This window comes from Talpa occidentalis, unplaced genomic scaffold (assembly GCF_014898055.3).
Source record: "Talpa occidentalis isolate TD23 unplaced genomic scaffold, MPIMG_talOcc4v2.1 talOcc4.3, whole genome shotgun sequence".
Classification (NCBI taxonomy): Eukaryota; Metazoa; Chordata; class Mammalia; order Eulipotyphla; family Talpidae; genus Talpa; species Talpa occidentalis.
This window is the reverse complement of record NW_023603184.1, coordinates 13,675,638-13,698,237: the sequence shown is the minus strand read 5'-3', so window position 1 is coordinate 13,698,237 and position 22,600 is coordinate 13,675,638. Positions and strand designations below refer to the sequence as shown.

General features: G+C 46.4%; 1 protein-coding gene across 3 annotated transcripts in view; it reads right to left on the bottom strand.

Moving 5' to 3' along the window:
* Nucleotides 1-20,266, bottom strand: part of ELF5 (E74 like ETS transcription factor 5) — a 28,672-nt gene extending 8,406 nt beyond the window's left edge. The window contains exons 1-3 of one of the 3 annotated variants that reach the window (XM_037521629.2): nt 20,144-20,217; nt 12,468-12,592; nt 831-1,064 (exon numbers count right to left, since the gene is read on the bottom strand). In XM_037521629.2, coding sequence (XP_037377526.1) covers nt 831-1,064; nt 12,468-12,588 — 355 coding nt within the window. In that variant the 5' untranslated portion in view covers nt 12,589-12,592; nt 20,144-20,217. Of the gene's footprint in view, nt 1-830; nt 1,065-12,467; nt 12,593-18,067; nt 18,105-20,143 lie in introns of those variants that run through there. The other 2 variants (XM_054699172.1, XM_037521630.1) reach the window with 2 other exon arrangements.
* Nucleotides 20,267-22,600: the final 2,334 nt, after the last annotated feature.

The window sequence follows — 22,600 nt, the reverse complement described above, 5'->3', positions numbered from 1 at the left end:
GATCTTTCTTAAAATTGAGCTGAGATGTGTTGACTTCATTTAAAAAATTTCTGCCTCTTAGTTATATTCAGCTGCCTGTGACTGCATTCATGGCCTTATCTGCTATGCCAGATAAGGCGTCAAGAAGCCTGTGGAGGTGTTTTCCTCCCACTGTACAAATGAGTTGATGCAGGGAGGTTAAGCCTCAGCCAGAGGTCCTAAGGCTCTCAAGTTCCCAAGTCAGGGTGGAATGCAGTGTTCTGATCTCAAAGTCCCTGCTCACATCCACTTTCCATGAAGCCATCAGCCTTGTTTACTCTGTGGCACTGGAGAAGTCACTTAACCACCTGGAACCTCTCTTCCTGTATTTGTGACCAAGGGATTTGAATGTGTATGTTCCCTGCAAGCCTCCCAGGTTTAAAAAACCTGCCCATCAACATTCTACTTTTGCAGGGCTGCTTGAAGCCTTAAGTAATGCTACAGGCGCCACCTTGTGGGCATTAGAACCCTGCCTATTAGGAATGTTGACAATCAGCTGGACTTCTCTGGAAACAACTCAAACAGGTCTAATTTTTTTTGTGCTGCTTAATGAAAGGTCAGGCAGAAACCTTTATGCCCACATTCTTATGAACATAATTCATGATTTTGTGGCATCAACCTGGCGCCTGGACATTGCTCTAGCATACTAGAGCTTCTAGGTATTGAGAAGTTTTGGATAACAGGGGATGTTGGTTAACAGAGTCCCAGTTAATGAACTATTGCTCGGTGAGTTCCAGACAAAGACTGATGTGACAGGGTCATTTGGTCCCAGTCCTCGGCCCTCCCTGGAGGTGGGCCCCCTGGACACTGACCTTGAGAGCGGATGTTCTGGAGGATGAAGTACAAATACTCCCCGCAGATGCCAGCTGCCTCCACGAACTCCTCCTGCGTCATGCTGCACAGCTGCAGGCCGCTGATGTTGAAGTGACAGAAGGAGATGCAGTTGGCGTCCAGCTTGTACTGGTCACAGCAGAACTGGAGCCATTCCCAGACATGGCGCTTAGTCCAGTACTCAGGGTGGACAGATGTCCAGTAGGAGTCGCAAGCTACATCAGAGGAGAGAGAAGTGAGGGTTGATGGCCACCGGGAAAGTCTTTGGAAGGAGGCTCCAGTTATGTCAACATCCTCACCCCTTGTCCAAGAGGGTTGTAAAGGCCTCCAGCCCTGGGTCGCTGCAGGGGCCCAGGCCACCTTCTAGTCCATGGTGAGAACGAGAGGTGACCGGGTACTCAGGGTAGACTTCAGTGCAGGAAAGGGAATGAAAGGGGCAAAAACCCAGTAGGCTGGGGAGTACCCAGGCTTCATTCTAGTGTGTAGAAAAAGGGTAATAATAGGGAAGGAAAGGAAAAATCCCTTCAGTTATTTGGCTTCATAGTACCAATTACATGGATTTGGGAGTCTGACAGGGTTAGTGGTGATAAAGCTGGTCAGTGTTTAAAGCTGGTTATGCTGCTTTCCATACTGGCAAGTTCTATAGACATTTAAGCCTCAGTTTCCTCATCTGCAAAATGGGGTTGATAGGTTAAATTCACAGGGCTGCTGTGGAGTCTGAGTTTGGGGTTAATGTAAAAGGCTGTGTGGTACACAGACTATCCATCAATGCAACAGTGTGTGCAAAGCGCTGTTTGAAGTCAGCTGGATCCCCTCTGCTGCTGTGGACCCCTTCCACCTCGGCCACTGGCTGAACACCACTGTATCTGGCCATCTGGTGCTGAGCGCCTTGGGCTTGTGAGTTGTTGCCAAGAGTCTGACACCTCAGGTCACAGCAGGTGCCTCTGGGAGAAGGGGGTGGTGGAGAATTGGTTGTTATATTGTTCGTGTGTTTTTAGGGGTATTTTAAGGAATTTCTATTCTGAGGCCAGAAACCCTTCACTCCTTCAGAAAAGCCCCATATATACCCAAACAGGTGGGTACCATCCTTCCCAGAATCTGGGAAGAGGCCATGCCTGGTCCTAGGGCAGAGACCTGGTGCACAACAACCCTGTCCCAATGCCAGGAGACACAGAAAGAGTGGCAGACCTGGGGCATGGAAGAGGTGAGGTACCAGGTCCTTAGGTTCTTTGACGTAAATGATTCTTGCAACTGCTGTAATATATATTTATTCACTCATTCATTCAGTTAATAAATGAGCTTTAATTTCCTCATCTGTAAAATTAGAATAGCACCTATATTAGAGGGCTGTTCTGTATAGTAAATGTAAATGTTGGTATAAAAAACTTAGAGCCTGGAAGATTTTAAAGCTATTACTAATGTTATTAAGGAGCACTTACTATGTGGCAACAAATTGTGTGCAAAGAATTCATGGTGAATAAGAAGTTTGGTCCCTGTCCCGTAAGAGGTCACAGATGAGGAAACTGAGGGTGACAGTGGACCCCACAGCCAGTGTGTGGCAGAGCTGGGATTTGAACCCAAGTCTGAACTGGAAAGCCATGGCTCTTCTTGTTCTGTCATTCTGGTCCTCAGAGGGTTAGCACAGAAAAGAGATGAAATGTGGAGGGAGACAGAGGCAGTAGGAGACCTAGAGAGGAGAAGGTTCGAGGAGAAAGGCAGAGAGCAGGGTAGGGCTTAGCTCCCTGGCCCAGGCTGTGTGGGTGACAGAAAGTGTCACTGTCGAGTTCTTCTCCACAGCAAATGGCAATGAGGCTACTGCCCTTTAAACCTCCCTTTATATGCTGCATTTGCTGCCACCATTCCAGAGGGAGCTGTGGAGATTCTAATCCCAGGCAGGATATCCAAAGGTCTCCATCTTGTCCAGAGCTACCGATTCCTAAGCACTCTGCTCCCCACCAGAGGAGGAGGAGGGGGCAGGGGGCAGAAGAAGGGGTCAGGCCAGCTGCGGCCTGTCCTAATCTGTGCCATCTCAAGTTCCTTAAATCCTCCCAACTGTCCTAATCTGTAGATACGATCAAGCCAATTTCACAAAGGAGGAAATGAAGGCTCCCCTAAAACTTATAGTCCTTTCAGAAATCTCTTTTCTCATTGTGGGGTGGATTGAGGAGCAGTCAAACTTAAATAGATTTGTTTTAATTTATTTTGAGTTGCAACTGGAACTCTGCGTGCAAGGAGTTGACATACCTCCGCTGGTTCAGGCAAACGTTGTCACCTCTACCTGGTGGAGGAGAGTGTGAGGGGACTGGAAAGGCCGGATGCCTCTCCTCTTGCTCACTGGCCTCTGGCTAGAGCCAGTTCTGGGGCCCTTAGGGGGCCCTTGTGGCAAGCAGGGTCTCCTGGGAAAATAGGGCAGCCATTTCTGAGGCTATGGGGTGCTTTCATCTACTCATTTCTGGCTTGAGTAGTCCCAGGGGCCTTTGACGTTCCTGGTATTCTGATGAGAGACGTTTATGAGCCTTGAAATTCTTCTACTCTTGGTCCTGGGCTGAGCCCCTGTGGAGATGGCTATCGACCTGAGGCATTTGACGACAGTTTCTTTCTTTCATGGAAAAGTTTTGTTAAGTCTCCATTCCCCTCCCCTCTCCACTTCCACCCCCTCGTTATTTTTTTTGGCACTTGAAAAGGGCCACGTTGTTTCTGGAAACCAAGAGGGCCTAAAGATTTCAGAGAAATGCCCAGGTTGGGGGTGGGCCCTGACACTAGGAAGGTGTTGCTGGCCCAGCCTCCCTTCTCTTCAGCCTTCTCCTTTGAAGCTCACCCACAGAGCGGGCTTTGTGTGCAGCCTGGGCCCAGGAGGGGAGCCAGAGCCAGAGCCAACCATGGCGGGCCCTCCTCACTGGGAAAGTCCTTCCTACAGTCACAGGGCAGAGAAGAAGTGACTGTTCTCAGCAACATGGAGGCCAGAGAGTCCACAGGCACAGGATGTTTTCATTTGTGGGGGGTTTCCGTGATCTTGTCCTCACTACTACAGAGGGGAGGCTGACAGAAGTGAGGAAGACCCGCTACTGCTGACTCTCTCTCTGTCCTACTCCCCCTCATTTCCCCAGAGCCCCTCCAGGCTCAGGTCTTTCTCATGTGCCTGCTTCCCTTTCCCTAGCATCAGGTTTCCTTCAGGCCTCACCTGATTCCTGCTCATCCTCAGGAACATGGCTTACTCTATCTTTTCAGAGATCTTTTCCCTCTTTCCCCTCTCCAGTGTCCTCAGAGGATTCAGCTCCATCTCCCTCCCTCTCCAGACCCTGAGTTCTGCAAAGCCCGGATCTGCTTTGCCCTCCCTGGCTCAGGAGTTCCCACTGTGGGTGGCCCGTGAATGTAACCCAGAGCGAATGGTTGAACATTAGTGTCTCCAGCTACACTTACTGTTATGGTAACTGAGGTTCTGGGAGGTTCCTATTAGGGTCGCAGGGCTAGGCAGTGAGGGAGTCAGGCCCCATCCCAACTCTCTATTTTCAGATGTGGGATTTTGCATCACAACACACCTCACTCATCTTGGTTGAGGAGGGCCAAGTTTGGTTGAGGAGGGCCACATATTTGAAGACTAAAAGAGGTGGGACTGAAGGCACACCTTGGCACATATAAAATATATATAGTGGCCTCCCTGTTGGCGCAGGGGTTAAAGACAGCTCCATCAAACTATCGCCAGCCACTGCAGCATGAGTTGGATCCCTGGCCAGGGAGGTGATCCACATGGCACAGCAGACCTCTCCTGACTCGCCCGCTGCTCCCCTCAGCAGTGTATTTCAGTAGATCTGCCTGTTCTGCTCCCCACTCTCTTTGGTGAATCCTCTCACCGCCCCACACCTCTGGCTTACACCCCAGTTCTTGTATGTATAAATAAATAAATCTTTAAAAAAGTAAAATATATATAAAATTACTATATATAATATAAAATATAGAATATAAAATTATTTCTGTTTTTAGAATATAAAATTATTTCTATAGTTACATAGTACAGCTATTTAAAAAATCAAAATATAATATAAAATTATTTATATAGTTACATAATACAGCTATTTGAAAAATCAAAAAAAAGGAAGGGAAGCCTGAGAATAACCATCTTTGCAATCCCAGTGAATGAAGTCGATCCTTTTGCTATTTGTAAGAGACAAACTCAGGATAAATAAGTCAAAGGATAATACACTCCAGAATATGGTACCTTTAACAGATTGTCTAGTCCAGAAATGTCAAGTGTTTTCCTCAATGTGTTTACCATTCATAAAATTAGCTGAACTTTTTGGAGAAGCTGAGTTATCACGCTCTCCTGCCTGCATCTATCACTTGACCAGACAGCACACTGTGTCTGGCAGACTCAATCTAAATGTCCACAGGCCACTATTAACAATAGGCTTGGCCAGCTTCTTTGAAGTCAGAAGTAGGTCAGGACACTTGTTTAAGGGCCAGCTGCACAGGAAAGAATTGAGGAGCTCCAGAGAGTTTTCAGCAATTCTGGGGGATACTATATACACAAGTGATACTATAGCTTGGGATATGTTTGAACTCAGATGGAGGACTTAAGATTTTAGAGCTGGGATGGCAGCACTCAAATGCCCAGAGGGTCATGCACGTCCATGCATGGAGTGGCCTTGGGTGAGGACAATGGGAATTGGAAAGCTCAAGCCACATGGACAGTGGCCGCTCAGCCCAGCTCATTGCTGCCATGTGGGAAGCGGGCCCTGCATTGTTTTGTGAAATCTCACAACTTTTAAGTATTGGCAACTTATTTAATTTTTAAACACCAATCTGAGGGCCGATCAAAACTCTCCCCCGTTTTGGATCACTCTGGCAGTTACTCCGTGGTGGAGAATTTCACATGCAGTTGAACTGTTGTCACCTTGAGGTTATTGTTTCCAATTGGCATGCTAAGACTTAATTTTTTTTAATCGAATAGTATTTCTTCAAATTAAAACTTATCTGGAAAGAAGCAATGTTGCTTTTCTAGGCCTGGTGATGAAGATATTTCCCTTCCTTAGTTCAGAGGTCTCCTGAAAAATCACTCCTCTAGAAGTTGAAACTGGGTTCCTCAAAAATTTGAGAAGGTATGTGGTCCTGCCTCCTTGGGACTCATCTGAAAAATGGGACTAATTGGACCGACTTTATCATGTTGTAAAAGGAGTAAGTGAATCTATATGTGAAAAGTGCTTAGAACAGGGGCGGGCATGTCTCTGTGCTCATTAAACACCACCCACTTATACTTGTTAATATTATTAATAACTCACACCACTACTTTAATTGCATTTTCTCAAATACTTCCAATATATTCTTTGTGTGAGTGCAGGCCTGGCAACTTTGCTCCTTTCTGGAGCTTTGAGCTTATTTTCTTCACAAAAACGAGGGCACTTATATTATTAATCATGTTAATCTGTCCTCGGCTTGATACACAAGTTAGGAGGCCAATGTTGTTCAATATTTGGAGACACAGGTGAGTCTGTGTGACTTTGTAAAATGCTGAACAATCAGAAAATACCCCAGGCTGGTGTTTCTGTCATGGGGGTTGGGAGAGAGGCTTCAAGCCATAGGTTGACAGCAGGTGCCAAGGGTAACTGAACATAGGAGCTAAACCTATGCATCTTCAGTAGAAATGCCAGCGAGGGGCTACCCATTCACACCCCCTTCCTTGTTACAGACATCTGATGTCTTCTTCAATTTATGTAAATACTCTCTAAAAAGTAACTTCTGCTAATCTCCCTGTCATCTCGTCCAAATAGATTGCCCTTTCCACAGCCTTCTGAATTAGAAATTCCAGAAGCAACACTCTTTGTTTTCTTGGAACCTCACTTGAAGCAAGAATTTTCAGGGAGCTTTTAACTTTTAAAAATATAATAAAATAGCCATTGCAGCAAATGTTTCCAAAGAATACCTTCAGCTTAGAATTTTGAGTTGCACCCTGTGACTATCTGCAGGAGAACAGGGAAGTTGCTAACTGGGGAGCACAGAGAAGCTTCCAGCCATGGGTGTGAAATGGGACTCCTATTCCTGTCCTCCATTCTAAGATTCTGTCACATGACCTGGGAGGGACAGGACTGCCCAAAGGGAGTTGCAGGGCTTTGTGGAGTATCTGAACTTGGGCTGTGGAGGAGAACCTTCTAGATTTGTAGTTCTGGCTGTACATTTTATGCAACCCTAGCAGTTTCTGAACCTCTCTGAGCTGCAGCTTCCTTCATTTGTAAAACAGGCATAATCATAGTTTCCACTACTTAGAAATTTGTTGCAAAAAAGAAAATAAATGATGCGTGTTAAGAAAATAGCCCAGTTATCTTGATGACAGTAAAGCTTTCGATATGTCACCTGTCATTAGTTATTCTTTGGAGACTACATTTGTTCTCAGGGAAATGAGGTCTTCCTGACTGGGGCCTCAGTCTAGCTAAGGGAATACCAGAACAAAGCAAGCCCAGGGCTTGGCTGGAGGAGGCAGACAGTCTGGGTTGGAGGAGGCCTAGCTACAGAGCTTGGACCATAATTAGCATGATTTATTAGCATAGGGAGTTGGGAAAGTTTTTTGCCTGGGGCAGCACTGAAGAGAGCTGGTGAGTGGACTAGGGAGATGGGGCACCATCAATTGCGGTTTGTCGCTGAAAGGAAGGACTTTACGAGGGAAAACCTGAAATGATAAATTGCTTTCAGGTTTCCTCCCAGAGCTGGTGCAGCCCCATCCACTTGCCCTTCTTGACTTTCCTTCCAAGCCTGTGGAATGATTTAGACCACGAGATGGAAAGAACAAAAGCAAAAGAGAGCTTGGGAGTAGTGTCAGGAACTGGATGGAGAAAAGACGAGAAGGGCTGGATGAGTCCCGCAGAGAGCTGTGGTCTCGGACATGTGGTTAGGCAGGGGCAGAGCGCTCCAAGCCCTGTGTGACCTGGGGTCACAGCCACCTGGAAGGCTCAGGGGTGTGCATTGTAGGCTGCAGGTGGCTAGAGGTGGGGTCTCTCCCAGGGGGTGCTCCTGGGATGTGACTATTGCCACACAACTGACCTCAGACTTTCCGATGATTTCATATTTATTTATTTGGTTTTTATTTAGAGATTCTTAGACTCTCATTTGTATTAATTCTTAAACTTCTCTACCCAATACGTAAATCTTGTTAGGAAAAGCCCACATAGGACCTAAAGCCTGTCTCCCTCATCTTCCAAGTGTCAGTACCCATGATCAGTGGGTTTTACACTTTTTTCTTGGTTCTCTCTTCAAATAAAATTTCCATTGGATAATAATGGAAATTTATTTTTATTGAGTGCTCGGAATGTGCCAGTTACCATGTGATGCTCTTTGTGTTTTCTCATGCTGTCCTCAGCACAGTGCTATGAAGTCCTAGATTTTGCAAAGGAGGTGAAGAAGGTCAGGCACAGAAGGGTGAAATCCCTTTTCAGGGTCACACAAAGAGAAGTAGGTCAGCACCAGCAACCAAGTGTTGCCGTTCACCACCTCTGTGTTGTACTGTCTTCAGAATTGAGTGCAGGCACTTGGTTGAGGGGATGGGGTGGAGAGAGGGAGGTGGAGCCTGGTCTTCCCACCTGTCACCTCAGGTCCCCCAGGAACCCCCTAAAGCTACCCCAATCTAGAAACCTCTGTGCAGACCAAGTAAGAACAAAATTCTCAAGCAAAGGGGGTACCACCTTGGCATTTAGGGGTGAAGTATATGGGTGTGGAGAGGTTCAGGACAGAATTCCAGAAAGCAGGGGTGAGGCCAGGATATATGGTTTTCCAGATGTTTGGCTACTGGAACTTGATTGGAGGAATAATCTTTTAAAAATATCATATGCTTGTGAAATATATGTGCCCCCTTGCATATTTTGATTGATTTTGCCAGGATTTATAATTTGTTCTATTAAAAGAGCCAACAGAAAAGCCAGAGTGAGCGAGTGCAGTTCTATTTTGCAGCCTGTGACTGTGCACTGTCCAGCTGGCAGGGCAGCCAAGCAGCGGCCCTGCTGCAAGAGCAGGTCAGCAGCTCCTCGTGGTTGGCACATGGAGGGCACAGGCTCAGCTGCCTCTGCTACGGCCATTTAAAAAGATTGTGAAAACAGCTGTTTCTCTCTGCCCTTTCACATCATCTCTCCAGTGCCGGCGATCTCTCTCTCTGTTTTTCCTTATCTTCCCTTCTTGGGTCTCAGAGTATCTAAGCTGCCAAATGAAATGGAAAGGTTGAGAGGGAGACCCGTGTGGCTTTTGGGCAGTAAATGAAAAATGAAGAGAGAAGAGAGAAAGCTGTTTGCCGCCCACTGGGAGTGAAGCAGGGCTCCTGGCTGCGGGGGGCGCTGTCCAGTGCCAGGTACATTGCTAAACACATTCTAGGAGGCAGGAACTGTTTCAGGGGAGGAAAGCCTAGCTGAGAGATGTTAGGACTCCCCAGGTCACGGGCTGGGAAGTGGCCACACCGGCCCTCCCTTGCAGACTTGCGCAGCTAGCTGCCATGGGGGCAGCTCTGAGTCAAAATGGAGTTTCCTGAAGGCCGGCGAGGGCCTCAGGAGAGATGTGTCAGAGCCTGCTGGGCAAGGCGCATGGCCAGCTCACAGAGTAGTGCCCAGAGGCAAAGGTGGCTGACCCTTGACACACAGCTTCTGCTGACACTCAGACTGATGCCTTTCTCTGAGGAGAGGAGGCCAGGAGGCCCCACCACTGGGCATCCCTCCCACTGTGGGGCTCTGAGGAGAACTGGGCCTAGGAGGCGCAGTGTCCAAGCAACTCTGAGGGACAGGCTCTTCCTGGAGACTAACCTTTCACATGCAATTTTGACCTTTAACAGGTCAGAGACAATCAGCTCCAGGTGGCAAGTCAAAAATCTGACTCCTCCCTCAGGGAGTGTTAGGAAGCTCGCTCCCTCCTGGAGGAAATTTTATTTTCATTGGCCTCACACCTTGGTGAGAAAGTCTATTCTCTCAAAGTGTGGTGGGGAAAAAAGCAACATCTGTGATGTTGCTTGGTATATTGATTTCAAATACATAAATTTGAAATCAGAGAAGCTTCTGGAAGGGACCTTAGCAATGACTTGGTCCAATCCCTTGGGTGAAAGCTGTGTCCATCTAAGACTGTTAGGCTTAAGCCACACTGGCTGTCATTCCTACTGTTAATGGTCTTTTGTTGTGGTGGTAAAATATATGTAGTGCATGTTGGTGGGAGTGCAAACTGGTCCAACCACTATGAAGAGCTGTGTGGAGATTTCTGGACCTACTAAACATAGAGCTTCCATAGGATCCAGCAATTCCACTCCTAGGTATTTACCCAAAGGACACAGAAACATCAATTCCAAAGAACACCTGCACCCCTATGTTTATAGCAGCACTGTTTACAATAGCTAAGCTTTGGAAACAACCCAAATGCCCAAAAATAGATGACTGGATCAAGAAGATGTGGTACATATACACCATGGAATATTACTCAGCATTCAAAAAAGATAAACACATGCAATTTGCAGCAACATGGATGGCGCTGGAAGGGATCATGCTCAGCGGAATAAGCCAGAAAGAAAAAGAAAAATACCGGATGGTCTCACTCATAGCAGGAATCTAGAAAACTTAAATAAGGGACCAGGAAAATGAATAACTGTAAGAAAGTGAAAATCAAAATCAACAAAAAACTATGAACCAGAGACACTTTTTGGGGAGTGGGGGGCGGGAGGGGAGGGATTGGGGTCAGAATGGGGAATATAAAAATAAAATTTATTATTTAAAAAAATATATGTAGTGCAAAATTTATCATTTACCTTTTTAAAGTGCATTTTAGTGGCATTAAACACATTCACATTGTGCAGCCACTACTACCATCCATCTCCAGAACTTTTTCATCATCCAGAACCAAAGCTAATCCTTACTTGTTACACACACCTGGGCCCAGACCTGTGCCTGACCATGCTGCAAATATCTCACACGAATTAACTCACTTCGCCCTCATAAGAGCCTTACCAGGTACACATTATTACTACCTCCATTTTACAGATGAGAGGGCTGGGGAGAAGAGGTTAAGAGGGCGCAGTTGTTAAATGTCAAGGTCAGACTATACCTGTAGGACAACTGTCTCCCAAGTCTGGTTTCCTGCCTGGGGTGTTCCCTGGGGCAGACATTGGGGCCCATTGCTACCCAGCAGAATAGTCAGGAGGTGGGGTGACCTGGAAGGCAGGGGTGGTGGTGCAAGGTGGAGGAAAGGCCAGGAGCTGTGTCCCATGGGTGGAACTCATGGACAGGGAATGGGGACATGACAGCTGTCATGTTGTCACTTCAAACTTAGTTGCAACCAAACTTCAAGGGGAGACAATTGACCACATTTCTCTGTCTTTTTGGGAAACAGAATATTTCTTAGACCTTCTTGTATAGATATCTTCAGGATTCAAGTCCAGAGGTAATTATCTGGACCTTTCATAGAAGGTGGGCACGTCCTGTGTGTGTGCGTGGTGGGGGGTTGGGGGGTGCAGGATGGAATTATGTAGATAAGCACCTGCTCTATGCAGCCCTGGTGGTGGTGAATGTTTCCCAACAACCTGGGAGGCTTGATCTCTCCAGACCTCAAGTGCGGACCCTGAGCTGGGGCACAGTGGGTTAAGGTTCTGTGGGGTCTGACAGCTAGATTAGCACTTGCATCACCACCCCGCCCCCCCCCGGGCATGCACCTGCCAGTGGCAGCCGCCCAGGCTGCTATGGTGTGCAGTCAGTGAAGTGCCTGAGGATAGAGGCCCTTGGAAGGTTTCTGGGGCAAAGCTCAGCTGGCCTCCCTCTGGCCTGAGATTTGCACAAGGCTCGGTGCTTCCTTCTCAGGCAGAGAGGACTCGGCTGAGTGAGAGAGGGGACGTGGGGTGGGTGGCCCCAGAGACAGTGAGGAGACTCATATTTGCAGAGAGCTTGCTTTGTGCCTGTTTATTTTATACTCTTTGGCTTGCTCAAACCCCGTCATCCCTGCTTTAGGGATATAAAACTGAAAAGGAGATAGACACTCAGAGAATAACAATAACATTGATAATAATGTTATTATAGTGACATTACTAGTACTATTACTGTCAGCCACAGCTTTACATCATGTGTAAGATGACCACAAAGGATGATTAAGAGCGCAGATAAGTCAACTCATATGAAACTTAACTAACCATGAGACCTTGGATAATCACTTAACCTCTCTGTGCGTCAGTTTCTTCATCTGTAAAACAGGGGTAATAGTTGTTTTTTTCTCTTAAGGATTCTATAAATCAGATGAGTGCTTGGCATGGGGTCTTGTGTGGGACTGGTATTCAGCAAATGTTAGTTAAAACCATGATGACTAGGCACTCAAAGCTTAGTTGATAACAGACGCCCAGTTTTCCTTCCATTACATTATTGAAATAAATTAACTCTAAGAGACTGGCATTATCTCCATTTTTCCTGTAAGCAAATAAATTTTAACAAATAAAAAATGAAGCTCAGAGAGGTTAGCTGAGCCCCCAAGATCACAGAGCTGGGAAGAGGCTGGGGGCAGATCCAGGGCCTCTCCTGGCCTCTGCCCTGAACAGGGTGAGAGCCGGCCTCTTCCGGGCCCAACATGGCCAGCACCGTCTTGTCCCCCTCCCCAGCCCAGCTCAGATGGGCTCCTCCAGGCGTACGCACCTGTCTGATGCTCGAAGGCAGGATAGTATTCTTCATTGCTGAACAGATCAGTCCACGACATCAGCGGGTCGCAGAAGGATGCACTGGGCAGGAAGCTGCTGTGTGTCACCGAGTCCAACATCACCCTGCAAGAGGGGAGAGGCTGTGAAGAGGCAGACGAAGCCCCTCAGCGGGGCAACACTTGGGCTTTATAGCCTCAGTGAGCCTATATGAGCCTCCTAGGGACCAGGCATGTCCTGAAGTGCTTTCCACCAGGACATTATTTAGTTCTCGCCCAATCTAAGACATTTGTATGTATATCCCCATTTTATAGACTAAAATATTGAGGTGGAGGGGCTGAGACAATTACCCATGTAACTTGGCCTATAAGTGGCCAGGTTGGGAATGCAGACGAGTTTCTTATGATTACAAGGCTGTCTCTTTATTTTTCCTATTCACTTACATCTGACACCCCTCTCCAGCTCTGACTTCTAACGTCTAGCAATGTGCTCCTGAAAGCAGGGCAAGAATTGCTATAAATGAATCTATTCACAAACCCTGATGCACAATTCTGAAATCCAAATGCTTTGAACCTGCATGTGTGTGCATGCGTTTGGTGCAAACTTATATGCCAACAAAAAACAGCCCTGAATTGATGTTATATATCTTTGCATACTGTTACACATGTGTTACACACACACACATATAGATGAGCTACATATATGCATAGTCACAGATTTCTTTATTCTAGTTGATGAACATTCATATGATACATGACAGAAATATTAATGCTTTTAAGTGGTCCTAGCAAGCAATACCTTGAGGGGAGTGTTGTGTATTCTCCTTTCTGTACACTGCATAACCTTCCTAATATCTGGCGAATTTTGTGTTTTGTAGCACACCTAGCCCTGGAGTTTGATAAGACAGTGAGGACCTGTGACACTTGTAGCAGACAAGTCACAGTCTTTGTTCACGGTCTCCTTAGAACCACAATTCTGAGACAGGCTTGTAGAGGTTTGTTTTACAGATGAGGGGTGATGCTCTAAAATTCTAGGCAACATGCCCCCCAAATACCCAGCTGGCAGGTGGTAGAGTTTGGGTGACAACATAGGTTTGTCTGTTTGAAAAGTCCATAATCCTATTTGTTGTGCTCCATTCCCAGACACGCTGGCAGGTGGGAAGCTCTGAGACAAGGTGTCCAGTGGAGGGTGGCGAGGGAATGGACTTCGGGTCCCTGCATGCCTGCCTCCTCACCAGGCCAGTCTCATATTTTAAGTTGCTTCTTTGCTGCTTCCCATAGTCCCACAATTCAGAAAAAAAAGTCCATGTTTGATGGATTAAAGAAATCTGTTCCCCAACTTCTCTTTTCTGATGCCCACAGTAATGTGGAGGAGCTATGGGTGTTTTACTCCCATTTTGCAGAGGACACGGCCTCTTACGATCACAAAGTTGCGTCAGAGTAATGACTGCATTATGGGTCCTGGGATATTAAACTAATGTTCTTTTAATATAATGAGCTTGTTTCCCAAACTTTTAGTTGCCTACCCCCAACCATGATAACTGCTATAATATTAAAATAAATCAATTTTCTTTTTTGGGGGGTGTTTCAGTATATTTGCTTTAAAACACAGGTCTAGTTTAATATATGCTTTACACATATGTTTTCCATATATGTATAAAACACAGGTTTAGTTAGTTGTGTTATATATGATCTCATTTTCATTAAAATATCTGTGTAAAGGCATAGAAAAAAATTAAGAACTACAGTTGCACAAAGGAATTGAAAGTAGTTATTCAGGGATATTAAATTTTAGGGTGATATAAATTTCTTTTCTGTGTATTTTCTATTTTTATGCAGGACATGAGGAATGTTAGTATGTATATCATGTACCCCTCAAAAAGAGCAGTCGATGCCTTAGAGGGGAAACAGGGCTGGGTAGACAAGATGCCTGTATTGGACCCTGGATGGATTAGTAACAAGGTGATTGACCTGATCCTGCCGTGATAGCGGCCTGGCAAGCAGACACAGAGGCATTCTCCTGCCAAGATCCCTTAAAGACACTACAAGTCTTTTCTCTAGTGGGTCTGACCACCTTCTTAGTTGGGTCTTAGAGCTGGCAAACATCCAGCAGACATCTAGCAGGAGCCCCAAGCAGATGACTGCCAGGGTGCAGGTGCTGAGTGACAACAGAGTGCAGACACCCCCCATCATGACCAAGGTCAAGATCAAGTTACTGATCTTCTGCAGCATCAATGCACCCAGGAGGGCAGCAGCCCCCACCCCAGCCTATAACCTGTCCTACAGACTCTGGATAGCTGTTGGGATCTGGTTGGTAACTCAATGCCTTCAGTGGGAACCTTTGGGTGAACTTCACAAACTGGGTTTTCATCTGCTCAGACCAGGGAGCTGAGATCTGTTCCCAGAACTTGGCCAGCCTGGTGAGGGCAAACAGCAGATTTGCAGGGCAGGAGCAAATTGCCAGTGCCTCACAGTCCTCCTTTGTTTTGACATAACTACATTTATTTAGGCGGAAAACTTTCTATCACCACTATGAATGGAAAGTCAATATTCTTTTAACTTTCATAAAAATAAAAATATAAGCATTTAAATAAAAATTGTTCTTCTATGCACCACCTGACTCAGGTTAACAAACTACAACCTGTAGACCCAATCCAGCCCACAAGCTAATTTTGAATGGCCAGCAGCTAAAAATGGTTTTGCATTTTTAAGTGGTTACATTTTAATGGATATGTAAGTTCCTACGTAATATCCTTGATTTTGACTCTTGGCCCACAAATCCTAAAATATTTACTATCTGGCTCTTTAAGAGAAAGTTTGCCTACCCCTAGCCAAATTCATCTTCTGTTTTATGAGCAATACGAGTACCACATGTGGGAAAGTGCCGAGTTAGTCTGATCTTTCCTCTCTGCCTTTCTACAGTTGAGAAAATGAAAACCCAGGAAATGAGTGTAACTTGCTCAAGGTCACACAGTCAATGGAGATGGTTACACTGTAGAGCATTCTTGCTAAGTTTTCTGACTCTTGCCTCATCTGCTTCCCTTTTTATAAATGCTCAAGGTCACATCTGCCCAAGGCCGTCTCCTAGACCCTCTTACATATCATATAGGCATTTACTCTGAGAAGAGCAGGGATGGTGTGTTTCCAGAATCAAAGACTGATTGCTTGCGGGTGTTTGCAAATCTATTGTCATCATCACTATCAAACACGCATGAAAACTGTGCTGCTGATAAAGATAAATGAGTTCAAACCTCACACGTGGGCGCTCTTTCTGGGTCCTGGCTGGGAATCACCAGCCCTGCTAGGAAACCTGTTCCTGATGCCCAGCGAGGGTTAACGTGTCCAGTGGATTATCACCTTCATGCATCGCTCCCTTGGGAGTCATATCAAACAGAGGTCAAGGCTGCCTGGGTCTGGGCTCTGATTTTCCCATGGATTGCCTGGTTTTATATCCTGAGCAGGAGGCAAGACGAGGAGGGATGGGGGAGGGAGGTTAAGAGGGAGACAAGGGGCCCTGGAACCCAAATCCCTTTCTACTTTCTGGATTCAGCCTCAGAAATGTTCCTCTAAGTGAGGTCTTAAGGTAAACAAGGCCTCCTGCCCTCTGGCCCAGAGACTTAGAAAACTGAGGAAGAGACTCACTGGCCTCCTGCGGGATCTTCAAGGGTGGGTTTGGAGAAAGGAGAGATCTATTCCGAATGGAAAATAATAGGAGACAATGCCTAGATCATCACAGTCAGTGAGTAACCCTCCAAACACAAAACTCCACAGCAGGCGTGAGCCCTTCCTTATCTGTGCCAGACAAACAGCTGTCAAAAGTCTATTGGTAAATTGAATACGAGCATTTAAAAATTAAGAGTATTTTTGGTCAATAGGTGTTTGCCTCTCAGGGATTTTTTTTCTCTTTCCACCAGGCCACTCCCTCGCGCTGTAACCTCTCTGGTGTTACACACAGTGTTGTATCCGATTCCCTTTGGTAATTCCTCTTATAGCAAATTATATCTATTAAGTTTTCTTAAAGGGCTCTCTCGGGTATGCAGCATGTTAGTTTCCTTTTGTAATTATTTCTTGCTTTTTGGAAAAATGTATTTTATAAAAGCAACAGCTGATTTTTTTTCTTTCTTTTTTTGCTGCCATTACAGAGAGGGGGGGTATTGTGAACTCTGAGCTCTCTATGAAAGTCCCAGGCCCCTTAGCCAGCATGCTCAAGGCCCGAGGCTTAGGAATAATTGCTGCTTTATTTTTCAGTAGCTCCACTGTTTCAGGCACTCTACGGTTCTTGCAATAATTGAACACTTTGGCTCTTAAGATTTTTTTTTTTTTATGTGGGGCAGGGGACAGGGTGGGTGGGAAAGAACACCTGTTTGGGGATTCTTTTTCAGTAAGGACCTTGAGGACCAGCAATATGGAGATCCAGACCTGAGTCAGACCAGGCATCCCCCAAGGGGGTGACAGTGCCCCCAGAGGGAGAGGGTTGGCTATTAGGGTTAAAGCAATCTTAGACATTGGGCATCCCTGGTGGTGCAAGGGGTTAAACACAGCACTATGAAGCATGAGTTCATTACCCCGGCTGGCCAGGGAGCTACCCACATGGCGCAGCAGACCTCTACTGTCTCACCTGCTGCTCCCCTCCACAGTGTATTTCAGTAGATCTGCCTGTTCTGCTCCCCACTCTGTCTCTGGTGAATCCTCTCACCCCCGCCCCCAACACCTCTGGCCTTTACCCCAGTTCTTGTATGCATAAATCAATCTTAAAAAAATAATCTTAGACTTTACTAGTTCGTGCCTGTCCCAAGGACATGGCACCAAAGCAGATACATAACGTTGCTATGACGTTAATATTTTGCAACTAAGGAAAAGTTGTCTGGAAAGAGTGATCATGAAAATAAAAAGACTGAGAAGCTCTGGGTTAGTGACCTATAGTTAGTGACCTATGATCAGTAGCAGAACAAGAAGGGGACATCAACAGAGGGTCTTAGGCCCACTGTTCTAGTTTTATATTTTTTATTTTAGGGGTTGGCTGCTTTGCCATCATAGAGACCACTGGGCTGGGGCGGGGAAGTCATGATTCTGCCTCTTGTACGGACCTCTCCAAGCCTTAATTCTTCATCTACTAAATGAACACATGGAGGACATGGACTTCAAGGTCTGTTTGAGTTTCCTGATTTTCAATAGGCACCCACCCGATGGGGCCGGTACATCTAGTGTATGCACGCACATTGGTTAATTGTGGGTATTGTGGTCAAGCAAGCTCACTATTATAAACAGAGATCAAACTTTTATCTCAGAAAAAGACCCCTGATTTGTTCTTCTCCCTTCCCTCCTACGCCCATTACTTGCAGCAGTAGACTGATTCACCAGGCCCCTTTAGCCCTCTGGACTCTCACTTGCTGCCCACAGCTGTTGGAATTAGTTTTCCCAAAATGTAATCACCATCTTAGCTACCTCGTAAGTAGGAAAGGCACAAGAGTGATTCGCACAGGTGGAGGAATCAGGTGGGTTCTGAATCAGGTGTGCGAAAGGCTGGCTGCCGGTACCTTTCGGAATGAGACAGTGATGGTGTGGAATCTGAGGTCCCCCAGGCCTCCAGTGGCCTCCTCACCTTTCTGAGAGCCGGCTCACTCACCCAGCGTGCACAGGGAGGGTCCACCCAGTCAAAGGCACAGGCCTGTGGGCTCCTTACCCCAACAGGAATCAGAGGCAGCGGTCCCAATGCCCATGGCCTGAGCAACCAGGCACCTCTGCTCAGCCTTCCAGAGAGAGGGGAAGGTACAAACCACCCAGTCTCGGCCAGTTTTCCAGAGGAGGAAAATTCCTTCCTGACCCTGGCCGGGAGATTGTCAACTTCACTCTGGGCATGTGATCAAAAATCCATCCAATGAAGCATCTAGAAATTGCTGTTTATGCACCAGAATATCACCAGGCAGAACAAAGCTGTGAGGGTATAAATCATGGAAAAGGGGACCAGGTAAAGCTTTCCCTCATCCTGCTATCTGGGCAGTCTCTCGGGGAAGAAAAATGTTTTTCCTCCTCCAAAGTGTTCAAGACACCCCAATGTCTACCAGATCTCTAGCCCTGAGTCAAATTTCCAGCTCTTGGGCCTCCCGAAGAAGGGACCACTGAGGAAAACACAATGGATGTTTTCAAAACTTGCAGTTAAAGAAGGATTGTGGGTTGGGTGCTGGAGTGTTTGTTCTTCTGGGAGAAATTAGAGCAGCCATGAGAACAGACTGATGGTAGCCAAGTGATTTCTCAGTTTCCTTTAGCTTACTCTGGATCTGGAGTTTTCCATTTTATTCGTTTATCTGAAGGTATAGCAAGGACTCATAAGAGGTCTGCTGTAGTTTTCTGTGGGCTGTACTGTAAAGCTCACAGACTTTGCATGAACTCCACCAGGATTTAAATTCTAGCTCTGCCACCTATAAAGCCAGGATGCAGGACACATTTCTCACTGCTTAGTCTGCTAAAGTTCTTCATTTTGTTTTGTTTCTTACAAGCTGTGGTGTATATAAACCTGTGACCCTCTCTGGGCTTCAGTTTCCTCGTCTCTAAAACAGGGATTTTAACCTGCAATTCTTAGGATATCCTGAGAATTTAATAAAATTTGATAATATCTGCAGAGAACTGGGAATAATGCATATGGTCATTCTCCGGGGAGAGAGGGTAGGGGTGAGAAATCAATTTTAGTAAATATAGCTGAAAGGTTGCGACTTGGGTGACTTCTGAGAAGAGAAAACAATCAAATTGTGAAAACTCCTGCCAAGAATACCCTGAGTCGTGATAAACATTCTTAAAGAAAACATGGCAGACAAGTGGATTAAACTTCCACTTGGAGAGGTAAACAGACCCTCTCCTGGGGTCTTTCAACTAGACTAAATCACAAAGCTGTCTCCATACCTTTCTGGGACACAGTTGCCTCATCTGTAAAATGAAGGGGTCATACTTAATCATCTCTGATATCCTTTCCAGTTTATAAAATTCTTGCACATTCAAAGATCCCTTTTGCTAGAGGAAGGAGGATGTGCTACCCAGAGACGGCCAGCAGGGGGCGGGTGAGCAAATAAGAGCTCCGCACACCAGTCTTGGAAAAGGTGGGAGAAGACAGTGGAAAATCCCTAACCATTGCTATTCTAGAAGCATTCTATTCTGAAATGGTGTGGGAGGGCAGAATGAGTTTCTGTTAAACTATGCTGTACAGACAAATTCCTGAAAAATGCCCCCAACCGTGATAAGGCAGCTATGGTCTTGTCCTTGTATGAGGAGGTGGGGGTGTAGGCCACAGGGGAAAAGGACGGGATTGAGTTTCCCTTGCAGCTGAATATTTCTTCGTGTAAAATCCAGATTCTGTTCCTAAAGACTGTCTTTAGGAAGGATAGAGAATTGAGCGCCTGTAAGCATTCTCTCTTAGTTCCCCAGGGTTCTGTCAAGCGACCCTGAGGCAGTGGGGGGTGCAGAGGAGTGTGGTGGCTACCCAGCTTGAGTAGGCAAAACTGTCTCCCCCAGGTAAGCAGTTAAACCTGAGTCACACAGTTTCCGGAGACGCTGGGACTGATGGACCTGGCAGGAGGGTCGGCCGTCTGGAACTGGAGATGGACAAATACACCCAGCTCCCAGCCCAAGCCTCTAAGCCCTGACACTCCTAACAATTCAGCCAAAAGAGCAAAGAAAAGGTGCTTACTTGAGGACAGCGGTGACTAGGTCCAAAGAGGAGGCTTTCAAGGCAAGAGAAGGCAGGCGCTCCCAGCACCAGTGTACAGTGGAAATAAAGGCACCTGTAGCCTTGTGATATAAGTAACACCTACAGACAGGTCCGTTTGGTTTTTCAGGTTTACGCACAGCCCCTTTGATGACGGTGACATGCAGTGTGACACGGCTACTTGGGGGTGGGGGAGATGGTTCTCACATGCAGAAAGTTTACCTTTATCCTGCTTTTGTGTCCAGCTCACCAGCCCCCACCCCAGCCTGGGGGGGGGGTAGGGGGGCCAGTAAACAAGCCCAGAAGTCTTGCCTCTGGGAGCTTTGTAGGATCAGAATTTACTGGGAATTCTCCTTTGTGCTAGCTCCGGGAGAAACTCTGAAACCCAGTCCTGGTGCCTGGCTCTGTAGCCTCCCTCCTGTGCTGGCGGAGTCCTGCACCTTTGTATATCCATTCCTCTCCCTTTTCCCCCTGTGGCCAGGAGGAAAGGCAGGATGGGGCAGTGGTTACACACACACAGGCTTTGCAGCTAGATGGTTGTGGATTCAAATTCCAGGTGCATCACTTTTTAGCTGTGTCACCTTATATAACTTAACTCACCTTCCTGAACTTTTCATCTTGCTAATGCAAATCACAATAGCAATCTCCTGGCTCTGGGAGGGTCACGAAAGGTCACCCCCAAATAAGCCTTTGTTTACATTAGGGTGGTAGCATTTTCCTTGATAGAGAATGCTAATCAGAAAGCCTCTTTACCATTTCCTCAGACTTCATGCCTTCTGAGAAGGGAAGGGAACAGACAGCATATAGAACCTCCCTGGTGGCACTAGGGGTTAAGATGCAACCTATGAAGCTATCTGCAGCCACTGCAGCATGAGTTCGATCCCTGGCCAGGGAGCTACCCACATGATGCAGCAGACCTCTCTTGACATGCCTGCTGCTCCCCTCAGCTGTGTATTTCAGGCAATATGCCTGTTCCTCTCTCCGCTCTGTCTCTGGTGAATACTCTCACCCCCCACCCCATACCTCTGGCCTGTACCCCAGTTCTTGTATGCATAAATAAATCTTTAAAAAAAAAAAAAAGAACCCACCTTGGGTCTCCTACCAGTTCACTTAAAATACTACCAGGACATGTTGTTAACTTACTCAAACTTACTCAAATTCTAATGTCTCTGGATGTAGTGAGCTGTTTTCCCTTTTTCTTCCTCCTTACTGATGGACAAAGGAAGATTTAGCTGTCTGGTTTGATGTCTTTTGGTGGGGTAGAGGGAGCTGAGAGTTGCCAATTCTCAGAAGTCTTGCGAAGAACCACCAGCTTTGCAGTTCTTCCCCATGAGAACAGAAATGGACTCTCAGAGGTTATGAACTGCCCAGCCTTGGTGGCTGGTGGGCAGTGTTTATAAGCCTCTGCCTTCTTGCACTAGCTCTCTTGGGCAGCTGAGACTTTGTGTCCAAACCGCAGACTCCTAGCCTCCAAGTGGAGCAGGGACTGGTTTGTTAGGTTTTCTTGGGAACACTGGGCCTGGGCACAAACACACAAATATAAACACACACACAATCTGGAGAAACAAAAACACCAGGGGCCTCCCTGGTGGCGCAAGGGATTAAGACACAACCTATGAAGCTGCCCATAGCCACTGCAGCATGAGTTTGATCCCCGGCCAGGACGCTGACCCACATGGCATGGCAGACCTCTCCTGTCTCCCCCGCTGCTCCCCTCAGCAGTGTATTTCAGTCATTCTGCCAGTTCTGTTCCCCGCTCTGTCTCTGGTGAATCCTCTCACCACCACCACCCACACCTCTGGCCTGTACCTCAGTTCTTGTATGCATAAATAAATAAATCTTTAAAAAAAAGGCAGTTGACTAGAGGCTTCTGGGTAGCATCATGGAAAAATCATTGAAGAAAGATAAGGGTATCTCCCTTGGCTGCTGATATGTTACATAAACTCAGCCAAGTCGGGTGGCTTCTCTGGGCTTCATCTGCCCCAGTGGTCAAAGGAGGAGATTGGATTAGATTAATGATTTTCAAATTGTGCTTTGAGGAACCCCAGGGGTTCCACACAAGGGTTGTTGGGGGTGAGAGGATGGGAATAGAGTGGGTGAGGCTCTAGACCTCTCCCCTCTGATACAATAAGAGCACTTCAGCTTTTATATAAATCTTCAGGCTAAGATTTCATTTGAACAAAAGAATCTGCACTTAAAAAGAGTTTGCAAAGAACTGGATTAGATGGACTTTGAAATACCTTTAAGCTCTAAAATTCTGTGATTGCCTCTTCCTCCTCCGAGATGAGGGGACCTCGATGTTTCTACTTACCACACTTTCCCTTCGTGTCACTGGTTTCTGAAATATTCTCATGTTTGGGTCTCACACATACCTTCTTTTCACCGGAGAGATTTTCAAGGAAAACCTATTGTTCTGCTACTTACTTTAGAAAAGGGCCT